The sequence below is a fragment of the Ranitomeya imitator genome, chromosome 5 (genome assembly GCF_032444005.1).
Source record: "Ranitomeya imitator isolate aRanImi1 chromosome 5, aRanImi1.pri, whole genome shotgun sequence".
In the NCBI taxonomy this organism is placed as follows: Eukaryota; Metazoa; Chordata; class Amphibia; order Anura; family Dendrobatidae; genus Ranitomeya; species Ranitomeya imitator.
The window spans coordinates 258,885,702-258,900,599 of record NC_091286.1 but is presented as its reverse complement, the minus strand read 5'-3'; the positions used below and the strand labels follow the sequence as shown (position 1 = coordinate 258,900,599).

Below are 14,898 nucleotides of genomic sequence, written 5' to 3'. Positions count from 1 at the left end.
ACATTCTTTCTAAAAACATTGAGGACATCCTTAGGTCTCAGTCAGATAACCATTTTTCTCTGGTACATGGCATATCAATAGTCTGATTTTCATCAGTGTTTTCGATCAGATTTTCATACGTTTGGTCAGTGTCAGATTTTATTATCAGTTTTTCTCATATTCAGTATTAGGCGAAGGAGGCTTTTCCTGGAAGGCAGTGACAAACTGAGTATTTCACAGGCCCATAGGTGTGCATGGGCGAGTTTGACACATGAATAACCAACCCACAGACTGTAACGGTTACGTGAAAAATAAAAATAGAAAATGTGCATCTAAATTACAGAGGTTCTGCAGCAGCTGCGGTGTTTAGATGAAAGAATATCATCTTTTTAGTGACTTTTCCAGTATATAAGGAGTGATCTGAGAGATCTGTGGCTCACAAATGCGACTTACCACTCAGTTATATGTGGTGTATGGTGACTAACACACATTGCCTTCACAGGGTTAATCCCCCACGAGTCCCGGGAGCCCTCTTTTGTGGGGGTGTGTATTAGGTGATGTCAGGGGAGAGGGGTGGAGTAGACCCTGCCAGCAGTGGGAGGGAGAGCAGACAGCTACTGCCAGTGCTGACACCATAGCCAGCCTCAGCCCGGCGTCCTGTGCGTGTGCCCGCTGCCGCACACACCACCTGAGGGGCACCGACCAGCATGGAGAACAAGCGACAGCCAGGTCAGTCAGTCAGTGTGCTCCGTCTGTGGCCGCCATCCGTGTGTGACACCTCACTGCAGGTGCCCACCGTGACTGGTGGCTCCACAATGTCACACCTTCTCTGCCACACACTGTGCCACAGCTAACCTGCCAGCCACCGCCACCTGAGGCTCCACAGGAATATTCCAGGCTGCTGGGAAATGAAGTTCACAGCTTATTCCCTCACACCGGAGTCTGCTGCCAGTGTGTTACTACTGTGTGCTAGACGTGGCAGTGCCCGGGGATGGCAGCCTGGTGCCACTTACTGTATGGTGGCACCTGCAGCAATGCAAGGGGTGCAGTCTGTGTATAGACCATGTATCCAATATCTGTCTATTGTAAGATCTATCTAATCATCATGTATCTAATAACTATCTATCTATCTATCTATCTATCTCATATCTATCTATCTATCTATCTCATATCTACCTATCTATCTATCTATCTATCTTTCCCATATCTATCTATCTATTATCTATCTATCTATCTATCTATCTATTATCTATCTATCTATCATCTATCCATCCCATATCTATCTATCTATCTATCCATCCCATATCTATCTATCTATCTATCTATCTATCTATCTATCTATCTATCCCATATCTATCTATCTATCTATCTATCTATCTATCTATCTATGTATCTATCTAATATCTATCTATCTTTCCCATATCTATCTATCTATCTATCTATCTATCTATCTATCTCATATCTACCTATCTATCTATCTTTCCCATATCTATCTATCTATCTATCTATCTATCTATCTATCTATCTATCTATCTATCTATCTATCTATCTATCTCATATCTACCTATCTATCTATCTTTCCCATATCTATCTATCTATCTATCTATCTATCTATCTATCTATCTATCTATCTATCTATCTATCTATCTATCTATCTATCTATCTCATATCTACCTATCTATCTATCTTGAGAAAGGCTCATTGTAGCCAAAACATCACCAGGCCACCAGGGCTATTTAAAGTCTTTTTTGTATTTTGGTAAATATTGGAGTGCTGCCTCTTTTTTTTTCATTTTTATCTATCTAACATGCATCTAATTATCTATCTATATATCTGTCTGATTATTTTTCTAATTATCTAATTATCTAATTATCAATCTATATCCTTCAATTATCTATTATCTATCATCTGTCTATATATCTATCTAATATCTATATAATAATCTATATAATTATCTAGCTATTCTGTTTATCTAATTATCTATCTTTTTAATTATCTATAAATGTATTTATCTAAAAAAGCAAAAAAATAGGCAGCACTCAATAGCAAATGATATTTAATTAAATTGGCTTGACAAAGACTCACTTGCTCTTGAGCTCAAATATTCCCAATTATTTATTGCCAATAAATACACTATTTCTGCATGGAATTTGTTATAGATTGCCGTCCAACTTTTGCTTTTTTGCGAACCACAATTTGGTGGGTTTCAAACTGTATGCTGGTACAGTACTTATACCTTCACCTTTACTTATCTATTATCTGTCAGTCCTCCAGCTATTACCTGCTTTCTTTTCTGCTATGTATCTACTTATCTATCATCTATAGCTATAATTGATGTTTCTAACACATGTCTATCGATCTATCTCTTACTGTGTGTTATCTATGTTTCTAATTACTTGCTATCTCTCACTATATATACATACATACAGTACAGACCAAAAGTTTGGACACACCTTCTCATTTAAAGATTTTTCTGTATTTTCATGACTATGAAAATTGTACATTCACACTGAAGGCAACAAAACTATGAATTAACACATGTGGAATTATATAGTTAACAAAAAAGTGTGAAACAACTGAAATTATGTCTTATATTCTAGGTTCTTCAAAGTAGCCACCTTTTGCTTTAATGACTGCTTTGCACACTCTTGGCAGTCATCAAAGCAAAAGGTGGCTACTTTGAAGAACCTAGAATATTAGATATAATTTCAGTTGTTTCACACTTTTTTGTTAAGTATATAATTCCACATGTGTTAATTCATAGTTTTGATGCCTTCAGTGTGAATGTACAATTTTCATAGTCATGAAAATACAGAAAAATCTTTAAATGAGAAGGTGTGTCCAAACTTTTGGTCTGTACTGTATATAGTTTGGAATTCAAGAATTCAGTGTACTTTAAAGATACGGTAACTGTTTTTGTCCTTGTTTCTTGCACTCCATAGTAGCGTTGATACTGCCGTATACTGCTCTTACTAACACCGTTCCTACGCACACGTCGTACCTGATTAGGTATTTATTGTATGCTTGCATTTGGTTAGGCAGAATATTAGGAATGTTGCCGGTGGATAGCTTGTGAGTGGCAGTATTAATTAACTGATTACCTCTAGTCCCTGATTTTGTAGGTCATAGAACTACATAAATATGCAAAATAAAATTGATGTGAGGCAATATTCAGTACAGCATTAATTGCAGCTCATAAATCTGAATCCATGTTTGGGAACAGCACATTCGTTTTCCTGCAGGGATTCCAGCTTAGATGAAGACTTTTACCAGAATATTCACACTACGTTCTTTCCATTTCTATATGAGGCGACGCAACGCACAACGCACCGAAAAACGCGGCAAAACGCACGCAAAAACGCTGCGTTTTGCGACGCGTGCGTCGTTTTTTACCGAAAATCGGACGCAAGAAAAATGCAACTTGTTGCGTTTTCTTGGTCTGACGCTAGCGGCAAAAAAGACGCACGCGTCGCAAAACGCAACAAACAAAAACGCATGCGTCCCCCATGTTAAACATAGGGGCGCATGACGCGTGCGTCGCCGCTGCGTCGCCCGACGCTAACGCGACGCACACTAGCACAACGCTAGTCTGAACGTAGCCTTAGAAACCGGGTCCTTTCGAAAATGGTCAGTCATGGATAGCTAATCTCCATCATAGTAGATCACACATGGCCACTGGATTGAAGCCTTACGTCTCTTCACATTTCTGCTCAGTATTTTGTAAGTTGTATGCAGCTTTGCAATTTTTTTATTCAGAAAAAAGGACATTTTTCAAAATGGTCTTAATCGAAATAAATATCTTACCATTTCCTGTATACAGGTCTAATACTGACTTTTGTGTCTCCATGGTTACAGGCTACAAACAAACCGGATCCTATAGTCATACATCGCTCTCTTTGAAATGTCCCCCCTTCTTGCTAAACTACATACGGTGAAACGATTTGTAAAGGAATTTGAGTAACACTCCACGATCAAACTGTAGGTGATCTGTGTGAAGGATGACATTGGAGAGATCACACAGAATCCCACCTCTGCCACCACATGTGATGAGCCCGCACCTCACCATCCCGCCTGACGTCACTATTACGTCGGAGGGATCACGCGGTGCAGTCTCCTCTCTTCCGCAACCCCTGGCGAGATGTAAGGTCAGATTTGCACAGGTTTACACAGACATCCACATAGGCCCTCGGTGAGTGAGAGAAGGTGGCTAATGCTGACGTGGCACCACACTCACTCACAACCCTGACAGGCCCCTTTCACTAGCACCAGTGAAACAGCGCCTGGTTAGCCTGTTAGGACTGCTACCAGGTCCTCTTTAGATTTAAGCCCAGTCCGTTAACTGGATTATATTGGGTCAGAAACCAGCCCCGATAGCATGTGAAGTTAAAACCGAGAAAACGGACATGTGGATTCATAGATGGAGATAAAAGAGCAGCCCAAGATTAAATTATATATTTAATCTCCTTAAGGACACATTAGACAAAACACTATATACATAAACAATGGTTATACAGTACATATAGAATGGTCAGATATGGAAATGCAGGTGGTAGTACAAAAGTGTAGGCAGATGATTCAAAAGTCAGCAGAGTGTGAACAAGTTCTTAGTCTACTTCTGTGTTTATATGGTGTGTGGAAGATATTCCCTAGGTCAGGATCCTCATCTTTAGGCCAAGGTGGCTCTCTGGAGAAGCTGACAGTTTAAACAATAATGGTGCAATGTTTAACCCCTTCATGACCTTGGGATTTTTCGTTTTTCCATGTTCGTTTTTCACTCCCCACCTTCCCAGAGCCATAACTTTTTTATTTTTCCGTCAATTTGGCCATGTGAGGGCTTATTTTTTGTGCGACGAGTTGTACTTTTGAACGACATCATTGGTTTTAGCATGTCATGTACTAGAAAACGGGAAAAAAATTCCAAGTGCAGTGACATTGCAAAAAAAGTGCAATCCCACACTTGTTTTTTGTTTGACTTTTTTGCTAGGTTCTAAATGCTAAAACTGACCTGCCATTATGATTCTCCAGGTCATTACGAGTTCAAAGACACCTAAAATGGCTAGGTTATTTTTTACCTAACTGGTGAAAACAAATTCCAAATTTTGCTAAAAAAAAAAAAAAATTGCGCCATTTTCCGATACGCGTAGTGTCTCCATTTTTCATGATCTGGGGTCGGTTGAGGGCTTATTTTTTGCGTGCCGAGCTGGCATTTTTAAGGATAGCATTTTGTTTTAGATACGTTCTTTTGATCGCACCTTATTGCATTTTAACCCCTTCCCGACCCATGACGCCACGTAGGCGTCATGAAAGTCGGTGCCATTCCGACCCATGACGCCTATGCGGCGTCATGGAAAGATCGCGTCCCTGCAGATCGGGTGAAAGGGTTAACTCCCATTTCACCCGATCTGCAGGGACAGGGGGAGTGGTAGTTTAGCCCAGGGGGGGTGGCTTCACCCCCTCGTGGCTACGATCGCTCTGATTGGCTGTTGAAAGTGAAACTGCCAATCAGAGCGATTTGTAATATTTCACCCATTATAACGGGTGAAATATTACAATCCAGCCATGGCCGATGCTGAAATATCATCGGCCATGGCTGGAAATACTAGTGTGCCCCCACCCCACCCCACCGATCGCCCCCCCAGCCCTCCGATCTGGCCGGTACACTGCTCCGGCTCCCCTCCATCCAGTGCTCCGCTCCCCCCCGTGCTCTTGTCCGCTCCCCCCGTGCTCCAATCACCCCCCCGTGCTCCAATCACCCCCCCTGCACTCCGATCCACCCCCCAGTGCTCCATTCCAGCCCCCCCGTGCTCTGTTCCACGCCCCCCGTGCTCCGTTCCACCCCTCCCGCACTCCGATTCCCCCCCCCCGTGCTCCGATCCCCCCCCCGTGGTCCCCCCCCACCCCATCATACTTACCGATCCAGCCGGGGTCCCGTCCGTCTTCTCCCTGGGCGCCGCCATCTTCCAAAATGGCGGGCGCATGCGCAGTGCGCCCGCCGAATCTGCCGGCCGGCAGATTCGTTCCAAAGTGCATTTTGATCACTGAGATAGATTATATCTCAGTGATCAAAATAAAAAAAATAATAAATGACCCCCCCCCCCTTTGTCACCCCCATAGGTAGGGACAATAAAAAAATAAAGAAATTTTTTTTTTTCCACTAATGTTAGAATAGGGTTAGGGTTAGGGGTAGGGTTAGGGGTAGGGTTAGGGCTAGGGGTAGTTTCAGGGTTAGGGTTAGGGCTAGGGGTAGGGTTAGGGCTAGGGTTAGGGTTAGGGTTTCGGTATGTGCACACGTATTCTGGTCCTCTGCGGATTTTTCCGCTGCGGATTTGATAAATCCGCAGTGCTAAACCGCTGCGGATTTATGGCGGATTTACCTCGGTTTTTCTGCGCATTTCACTGCGGTTTTACAACTGCGATTTTCTATTTGAGCAGTTGTAAAACCGCTGCGGAATCCGCACAAAGAAGTGACATGCTGCGGAATGTAAACCGCTGCGTTTCCGTGCAGTTTTTCCGCAGCATGGGCACAGCGATTTTTGTTTCCCGTAGGTTTACATTGAACTGTAAACTCATGGGAAACTGCTGCGGATCTGCAGCGTTTTCCGCAGCGTGTGCACATACCTTTAGAATTAGGCCATGTGCACACGGTGCGGATTTGGCTGCGGATCCGCAGCAGTGTTCAATCAGGTTTACAGTACCATGTAAACATATGAAAAACCAAATCCGCTGTGCCCATGGTGCGGAAAATACCGCGCGGAAACGCTGCGTTGTATTTTCCGCAGCATGTCAATTCTTTGTGCGGATTCCGCAGCGTTTTACACCTGTTCCTCAATAGGAATCCGCAGGTGAAATCCGCACAAAAAACACTGGAAATCCGCGGAAAATCCGCAGGTAAAACGCAGTGCCTTTTACCCGCGGATTTTTCAAAAATGGTGCGAAAATATCTCACACGAATCCGCAACGTGGGCACATAGCCTTAGGGTTAGGGTTGGAATTAGGGTTGTGGTTATGGTTAGGGGTGTGTTGGGGTTAGGGTTGTGGTTAGGGGTGTGTTGCGGTTAGGGTTGTGTTTAGGGTTATGGCTACAGTTGGGATTAGGGTTAGGGGTGTGTTGGGGTTAGTGTTGGAGGTAGAATTGAGGGGTTACCACTGTTTAGGCACATCAGGGGGTCTCCAAACGCAACATGGCGCCACCATTGATTCCAGCCAATCTCGTATTCAAAAAGTCAAATGGTGCTCCCTCACTTCCGAGCCCTGAAGTGTGCCCAAACAGTGGTTTACCCCCACATATGGGGTATCAGTGTACTCAGGACAAACTGCGCAACAATTACTGGGGTCCAATTTCTCCTGTTACCCTTGTGAATCAAAAAAAATGCTTGCTAAAACATAATTTTTGAGGAAAGAAAAATGATTTTTTATTTTCACGGCTCTGCGTTGTAAACGTCTGTGAAGCACTTGGGGGTTCAAAGTGCTCACCACATATCTAGATAAGTTCCTTGGGGGGTCTAATTTCTAAAATGGGGTCACTTGTGGGGGTTTCTACTGTTTAGGCACACCAGGGGCTCTGCAAACGCAACGTGACACCCGCAGACCATTCCATCAAAGTCTGCATTTCAAAAGTCACTACTTCCCTTCTGAGCCCTGACGTGTGCCCAAACAGTGGTTTACCCCCACTCATGGGGTATCAGCGTACTCAGGAGAAACTGGACAACAACTTTTGGGGTCCAATTTCTCCTGTAACCCTTGGGAAAATAAAAAATTCTGGGCTAAATAATTATTTTTGAGGAAAGAAAACGTATTTATTATTTTCACAGCTCTGCATTATAAACTTCTATGAAGCACTTGGGGGTTCAAAGTGCTCACCACACATCTAGATAAGTTCCTTTCGGGGTCTAGTTTCCAAAATGGGGTCACTTGTGGGGGGTTTCTACTGTTTAGGCACATCAGGGGCTCTGCAAACGCAACGTGACGCCCGCAGAGCATTCCATCAAAGTCTGCATTTCAAAACGTCACTACTTCAATTTCAAGCCCCGGCATGTGCCCAAACAGTAGTTTACCCCCACATATGGGGTATCACCGTACTCAGGAGAAACTGGACAACAAATATTGGGGTCAAATTTCTCCTGTTACCCTTGGGAAAATTAAAAAATTCTGGGCTAAATAATTATTTTTGAGGAAAGAAAACGTATTTATTATTTTCACGGCTCTGCATTATAAACTTCTTTGAAGCGCTTGGGGGTTCAAAGTGCTCACCACACATCTAGATAAGTTCCTTTCGGGGTCTAGTTTCCAAAATGCGGTCACTTGTGGGGGGTTTCTACTGTTAAGCCACATCAGGGGCTCTGCAAACGCAACGTGACGCCCACAGAGCATTCCATCAAAGTCTGCATTTCAAAACGTCACTACTTCACTTCCGAGCCTCGGCATGTGCCCAAACAGTGGTTTACCCCCACATATGGGGTATCAGCGTACTCAGGAGAAACTGGACAACAACTTTTGGGGTCCAGTTTCTTCTGTAACCCTTGGGAAAATAAAAAACTCTGGGCTAAATAATTATTTTTGAGGAAAGAAAACGTATTTATTATTTTCACGGCTCTGCATTATAAACTTCTATGAAGCACTTGGGGGTTCAAAGTGCTCACCACACATCTAGATAAGTTCCTTTGGGGGTCTAGTTTCCAAAATGGGGTCACTTGTGGGGGGTTTCTACTGTTAAGCCACATCAGGGGCTCTGCAAACGCAACGTGACGCCCACAGAGCATTCCATCAAAGTCTGCATTTCAAAACGTCACTACTTCACTTCCAAGCCCCGGCATGTGCCCAAACAGTGATTTACCCCCACATATGGGGTATCATCGTACTCAGGAGAAACTGGACAACAACTTTTGGGGTCAAATTTCTCCTGTTACCCTTGGGAAAATAAAAAATTGCAGGCTAAAAGATCATTTTTGAGAAAATAATTTTTTTTTTTTTTCATGGCTCTGCGTTATAAACTTCTGTGAAGCACTTGGGGGTTCAAAGTCCTCACCACACATCTAGATTAGTTCTTTTGGGGGTCTAGTTTCCAAAATGGTGTCATTTCTGGGGGATCTCCAATGTTTAGGCACACAGGGGCTCTCCAAACGTGACATGGTGTCCGCTAATGATTGGAGCTAATTTTCCATTTAAAAAGCCAAATGGCGTGCCATCCCTTCCGAGCCACATAAACAGTGGTTTACCCCCACATATTGGGTATCTGCGTACTCAGGACAAACAGGACAACAATATTTGGGGTCCAATTTCTCCTATTATCCTTGGCAAAATAGGAAATTCCAGGCTAAAAAATCATTTTTGAGGAAAGAAAAATTATTTTTTATTTTCATGGCTCTGCGTTATAAACTTCTGTGAAGCACCTGGGGGTTTAAAGTGCTCAATATGCATCTAGATAAGTTCCTTGGGGGGTCTAGTTTCCAAAATGGGGTCACTTGTGGGGGAGCTCCAATGTTTAGGCACACAGGGGCTCTCCAAACGCGACATGGTGTCCGCTAACAATTGGAGCTAATTTTCCATTCAAAAAGTCAAATGGCGCGCCTTCCCTTCCGAGCCCTGCCGAGTGCCCAAACAGTGGTTTACCCCCACATATGAGGTATCGACGTACTCGGGAGAAATTGCCCAACAAATTTTATGATCCATTTTACCCTACTGCCCATGTGAAAATGAAAAAATTGAGGCGAAAAGAATTTTTTTGTGAAAAAAAAGTACTTTTTCATTTTTACAGATCAATTTGTGAAGCACCTGAGGGTTTAAAGTGCTCACTAGGCATCTAAATAAGTTTCTTGGGGGGTCTAGTTTCCAAAATGGGGTCACTTGTGGGGGAGCGCCAATGTTTAGGCACACAGGAGCTCTCCAAACGCGACATGGTGTCCGCTAACGATGGAAATAATTTTTCATTCAAAAAGTCAAATGGCGCTCCTTCCCTTCCGAGCCTTACCATGTGCCCAAACAGTGGTTTACCCCCACATGTGAGGTATTGGTGTACTCAGGAGAAATTGCCCAACACATTTTAGGATCCATTTTATCCTGTTGCCCATGTGAAAATGAAAAAATTGAGGCTAAAAGAATTTTTTTGTGAAAAAAAAGTACTTTTTCATTTTTACGGATTAATTTGTGAAGCACCTGGGGGTTCAAAGTGCTCACTATGCATCTAGATAAGTTCCTTGGGGCGTCTAGTTTCCAAAATGGGGTCACTTGTGGGGGAGCTCCAATTTTTAGGCACACGGGGGCTCTCCAAACGTGACATGGTGTCCGCTAAAGAGTGGAGCCAATTTTTGATTCAAAAAGTCAAATGGCGCTCCTTCCCTTCCAAGCCCTGCCGTGCGCCCAAACAGTGGTTTACCCCCACATATGAGGTATCAGCGTACTCAGGACAAATTGGACAACAACTTTCGTGGTTCAGTTTCTCCTTTTACCATTGGGAAAATAAAAAAATTGTTGCTAAAAATAATTTTTGTGACTAAAAAGTTAAATGTTCATTTTTTCCTTCCATGTTGCTTCTGCTGCTGTGAAGCACCTGAAGGGTTAATAAACTTCTTGAATGTGGTTTTGAGTACCTTGAGGGGTGCAGTTTTTAGAATGGTGTCACTTTTGGGTATTTTCAGCCATATAGACCCCTCAAACTGACTTCAAATGTGAGGTGGTCCCTAAAAAAATGGTTTTGTAAATTTCGTTGTAAAAATGACAAATCGCTGGTCAAATTTTAACCCTTATAACTTCCTAACAAAAAAAAATTTTGTTTCCAAAATTGTGCTGATGTAAAGTAAACATGTGGGAAATGTTATTTATTAACTATTTTGTGTCACATATCTCTCTGGTTTAACAGAATAAAAATTCAAAATGTGAAAATTGCGAAATTTTCAAAATTTTCGCCAAATTTCCGTTTTTATCACAAATAAACGCAGAATTTATTGACCTAAATTTACCACTAACATGAAGCCCAATATGTCACGAAAAAACAATCTCAGAACCGCTAGGATCCGTTGAAGCGTTCCTGAGTTATTACCTCATAAAGGGACACTGGTCAGAATTGCAAAAAACGGCAAGGTCTTTAAGGTCAAAATAGGCTGGGTCATGAAGGGGTTAATGCAATGTCGTGGCAACCAAAAAAACGTAATTCTGGCGTTTCGAATTTTTTTCTCGCTACGCTGTTTAGCGATCAGGTTATTGCTTTTTTTTATTGATAGATCGGGCGATTCTGAACGCGGCGATACCAAATATGTGTAGGTTTGATTTTTTTTTTATTGATTTATTTCGATTGGGGCGAAAGGGGGGTGATTTAAACTTTTATATTTTTTTATTTTTTTCACATTTTTTTTTTAATTTTTTTTTTTTACTTTTGCCATGCTTCAATAGCCTCCATGGGAGGCTAGAAGCTGGCATAGCACAATCGGCTCTGCTACATAGCAGCGATCTGCTGTTCGCTGCTATGTAGCTGAAAATCAGGTGTGCTGTGAGCGCCGACCACAGGGTGGCGCTGACAGCTGCCGGGGATCTGTAACTATAGAGGTCTCAAGGACCTCTATGGTTACAATGTAGAAGCATCGCCGACCTCCAATCATGTGACGGGGTCGGCGATGCCGTCATTTCCGGCCGCCCGGACGGATGCGGTAGTTAAATGCCGCTGTCTGCGTTTGACAGCGGCATTTAACTAGTTAATAGGTGCAGGCAGATCGTGATTCTGCCCGCGTCTATTACGGGCACATGTCAGCTGTACAAAACAGCTGACATGTCCCGACTTTGATGCGGGCTCACCGCCGGAGCCCGCATCAAAGCAGGGGATCTGACCTCGGACATACTATCCCGTCCGAGGTCAGAAAGGGGTTAATTTACCACTTGTTGGCTCTGCTTGAAAACTTGTGGGACAGTTTTTTTTGTTACCTACTGGGCTAAAACTAATTTTTGCAATTGGGTACCATTAAAATGTTTTTCTCATTTGTTCTGTATAGCATTTGTGTTGCACCATTTATTGCTGATTGCAGAATGAGTTAGAATCTGTCAGAGTTTTCTGACCTCCTCTCTGCTGATTTATGACCAGATACCACATTAAAGTAGAATGTGCAGGGAAACAAGATGCCTGTAAAAAGAGAAACAGTGCAAAATTTTTGATGCAACCCAATTGCAAAAATGATGTTTAGCCCCAAATACAAATGCTTCTCATTAAATTAGAATACCATCAAAAAGTTAATTTATTTCAGTTCTTCAATACAATAAGTGAAACTCCTATATGATATAGACACATTACAAACAGAGTGATCTATTTGAAGTGTTTATTTTTGTTGACAATTATGGCTTATAGCCAATGAAAACTCAAAAATCATTATCACAATAAATTAGAATAATTAACAAAAAAACACCTGCAAAGGCTTCCTAAGCATTTAAAAGGGTCCCCTTGTCATGGGGAAGACTGCTGACTTGACAGATGTCCAGAAGACACACTCAACAAGGTGGATAAGCCACAAAAGGTCATTGCTAAAGAAGCAGGCTGCTCACAAAGTGCTGTATCCAAGCATAATAATGGAAAGTTGAGTGGATGGAAAAAGTGTAATAGAAAAAGGTTCACAAGCAACCGGGATAACCACACTCTTGAAAGGATTGTTAACCCCTTCATGACCCAGCCTATTTTGACCTTAATGACCTGGCCATTTTTTGCAATTCTGACCAGTGTCCCTTTATGAGGTAATAACTCAGGAACGCTTCAACAGATCCTAGCGATTCTGTTTTTTTCGTGACATATTGGGCTTCATGTTAGTAGTAAATTTAAGTCGATAATTTTTGCGTTTATTTGTGAAAAAAACTGAAATTTGGCGAAAATTTTGAAAATTTAGCAATTTTCACATTTTGAATTTTTATTCTGTTAAACCAGAGAGTTATGTGACACAAAATATTTAATAAATAACATTACCCACATGTCTACTTTACATCTGCACAATTTTGGAAACAAATTTTTTTTTTTGCTAGGAAGTTATAAGGGTTAAAATTTGACCAGCGATTTTTCATTTTTACAACGAAATTTACAAAACCATTTTTTTAGGGACCACCTCACATTTAAAGTTTAGTTTGAGGGGTTTATATGGTTGAAAATACCCCAAAGTGACACCATTCTAAAAACTGCACCCCTCAAGGTGCTCAAAACCACATTCAAGAAGTTTATTAACCCTTCAGGTGCTTTACAGCAGCAGAAGCAACATGGATGGAAAAAATGAACATTTCACTTTTTAGTCACAAAAATGAACTTTTAGCAACAATTTTTTATTTTCCCAAGTGTAAAAGGAGACACTGGACCCCAAAACTTCTTGTACAATTTGTCCTGAGTACGCTGATACCCCATATGTGGGGGGAACCACTGTTTGGGCGCACGACAGGGCTCGGAAGGGAACAAGCGCCATTTGACTTTTTGAATGAAAAATTGGCTCCAATCTTTAGCGGACACCATGTCGCGTTTGGAGAGCCCCTGTGTGCCTAAATATTGGAGCTGCCCCACAAGTGACCCCATTTTGGAAACTAGGCCCCCAAATGAACCTATCTAGATGCATATTGAGCACTTTGAACCCCCACGTGCTTCACAAATTGATCTGTAAAAATGAAAAAGTATTTTTTTTTCACAAGAAATTTCATTTAGCCTCAATTTTTTCATTTTCACATGGGCAACAGGATAAAATGGATCCTAAAATTTGTTGGGCAATTTCTCCTGAGTACACTGATACCTCATATGTGGGGGTAAACCACTGTTTGGACACACGGCAAGGCTCGGAAGGGAAGGAGCGCCATTTGACTTTTGAACGAAAAATTAGCTCCAATCGTTAGCGGACACCATGTCACATTTGGAGAGCCCCTGTGTGCCTAAACACAAATTTGGTGGAGCTCCCCCACAAGTGACCTCATTTTGGAAACTAGACCCCCCAAGGAACTTATCTAGATGCATAGTGAGCACTTTGATCTGTAAAAATGAAAAAGTACTTTTTTTCACAAAAAATTTCTTTTAGCCTCAATTTTTTAATTTTACATGGGCAACAGGATAAAATGGATCCTAAAATTTGTTGGGCAATTTTGGGGGAACCACTGTTTGGGCACACGTTGGGGCTTGGAAGGGAAGTAGTGGCGTTTTGAAGTGCAGACTTTGATGGAATGGTCTGCAGGCATCACGTTGCGTTTGCAGAGCCCCTGATGTGCCTAAACAGTAGAAACCCCCTCAAGTGACCCCATTTTGAAAACTAGACCCCCCCAAGGAACTTATCTAGATGTGTGGTGAGCACTTTGAACCCCCAAGTGCTTCACAGAAATTTATAAGGCAGAGTTGTGAAAATAAAAAATCATTTTTTTCCCACAAAAATAAGTTTTTAGCCCCCATTTTGTTATTTTCCCAAGGGTAACAGGAGAAATTAGACACCCAAAGTTGTTGTGCAATTATTCCTCAGTACGCTTATGCCCCAAATGTTTGGGTAAACCACTGTCTGGGCACACGTTGGGGCTCGGAAGGGAGGGAGCACCATTTGACTTTTTGAACGCAAGATTGGCTGGAATCATTGGTAGCACCATGTCGCGTTTACAGACCCCTGATGTGCCTAAACAGTGGAAACCCCTCAATTCTAACTCCAACACTAACCCCAACACACCCCGACCCTAATCCCAACTCTAGCCATAACTCTAATTACAACCCTGACCCCAACAGACCCCTAACCACAACCCTAACCCCAACACACCCCTAATCCCAATCCTAACCCTAACCACAACCCTAACCACAACACACCCCTAACCCTAATCCCAACCCTAACCATAACCCTAACCACAAGCCTAACCCTAACACACCCCTAACCCTAATCTTAACCCTATTTCCAACCCTAACCCTAATTCCAACCCTAACTCTAATTACAACCCTAACCCTAAGGC

General features: G+C 42.3%; 1 protein-coding gene across 2 annotated transcripts in view; it reads left to right on the top strand.

Moving 5' to 3' along the window:
• Window positions 1–565: 565 nt before the first annotated feature.
• The window catches only part of TPD52L1 (TPD52 like 1), a 142,089-nt gene continuing 127,756 nt past the window's right edge, over window positions 566–14,898 (top strand). For both annotated transcript variants that reach the window (XM_069726096.1, XM_069726095.1), the window contains exon 1: window positions 566–708. In XM_069726096.1, coding sequence (XP_069582197.1) covers window positions 687–708 — 22 coding nt within the window. In that variant the 5' untranslated portion in view covers window positions 566–686. The remainder of the gene's footprint in view (window positions 709–14,898) is intronic.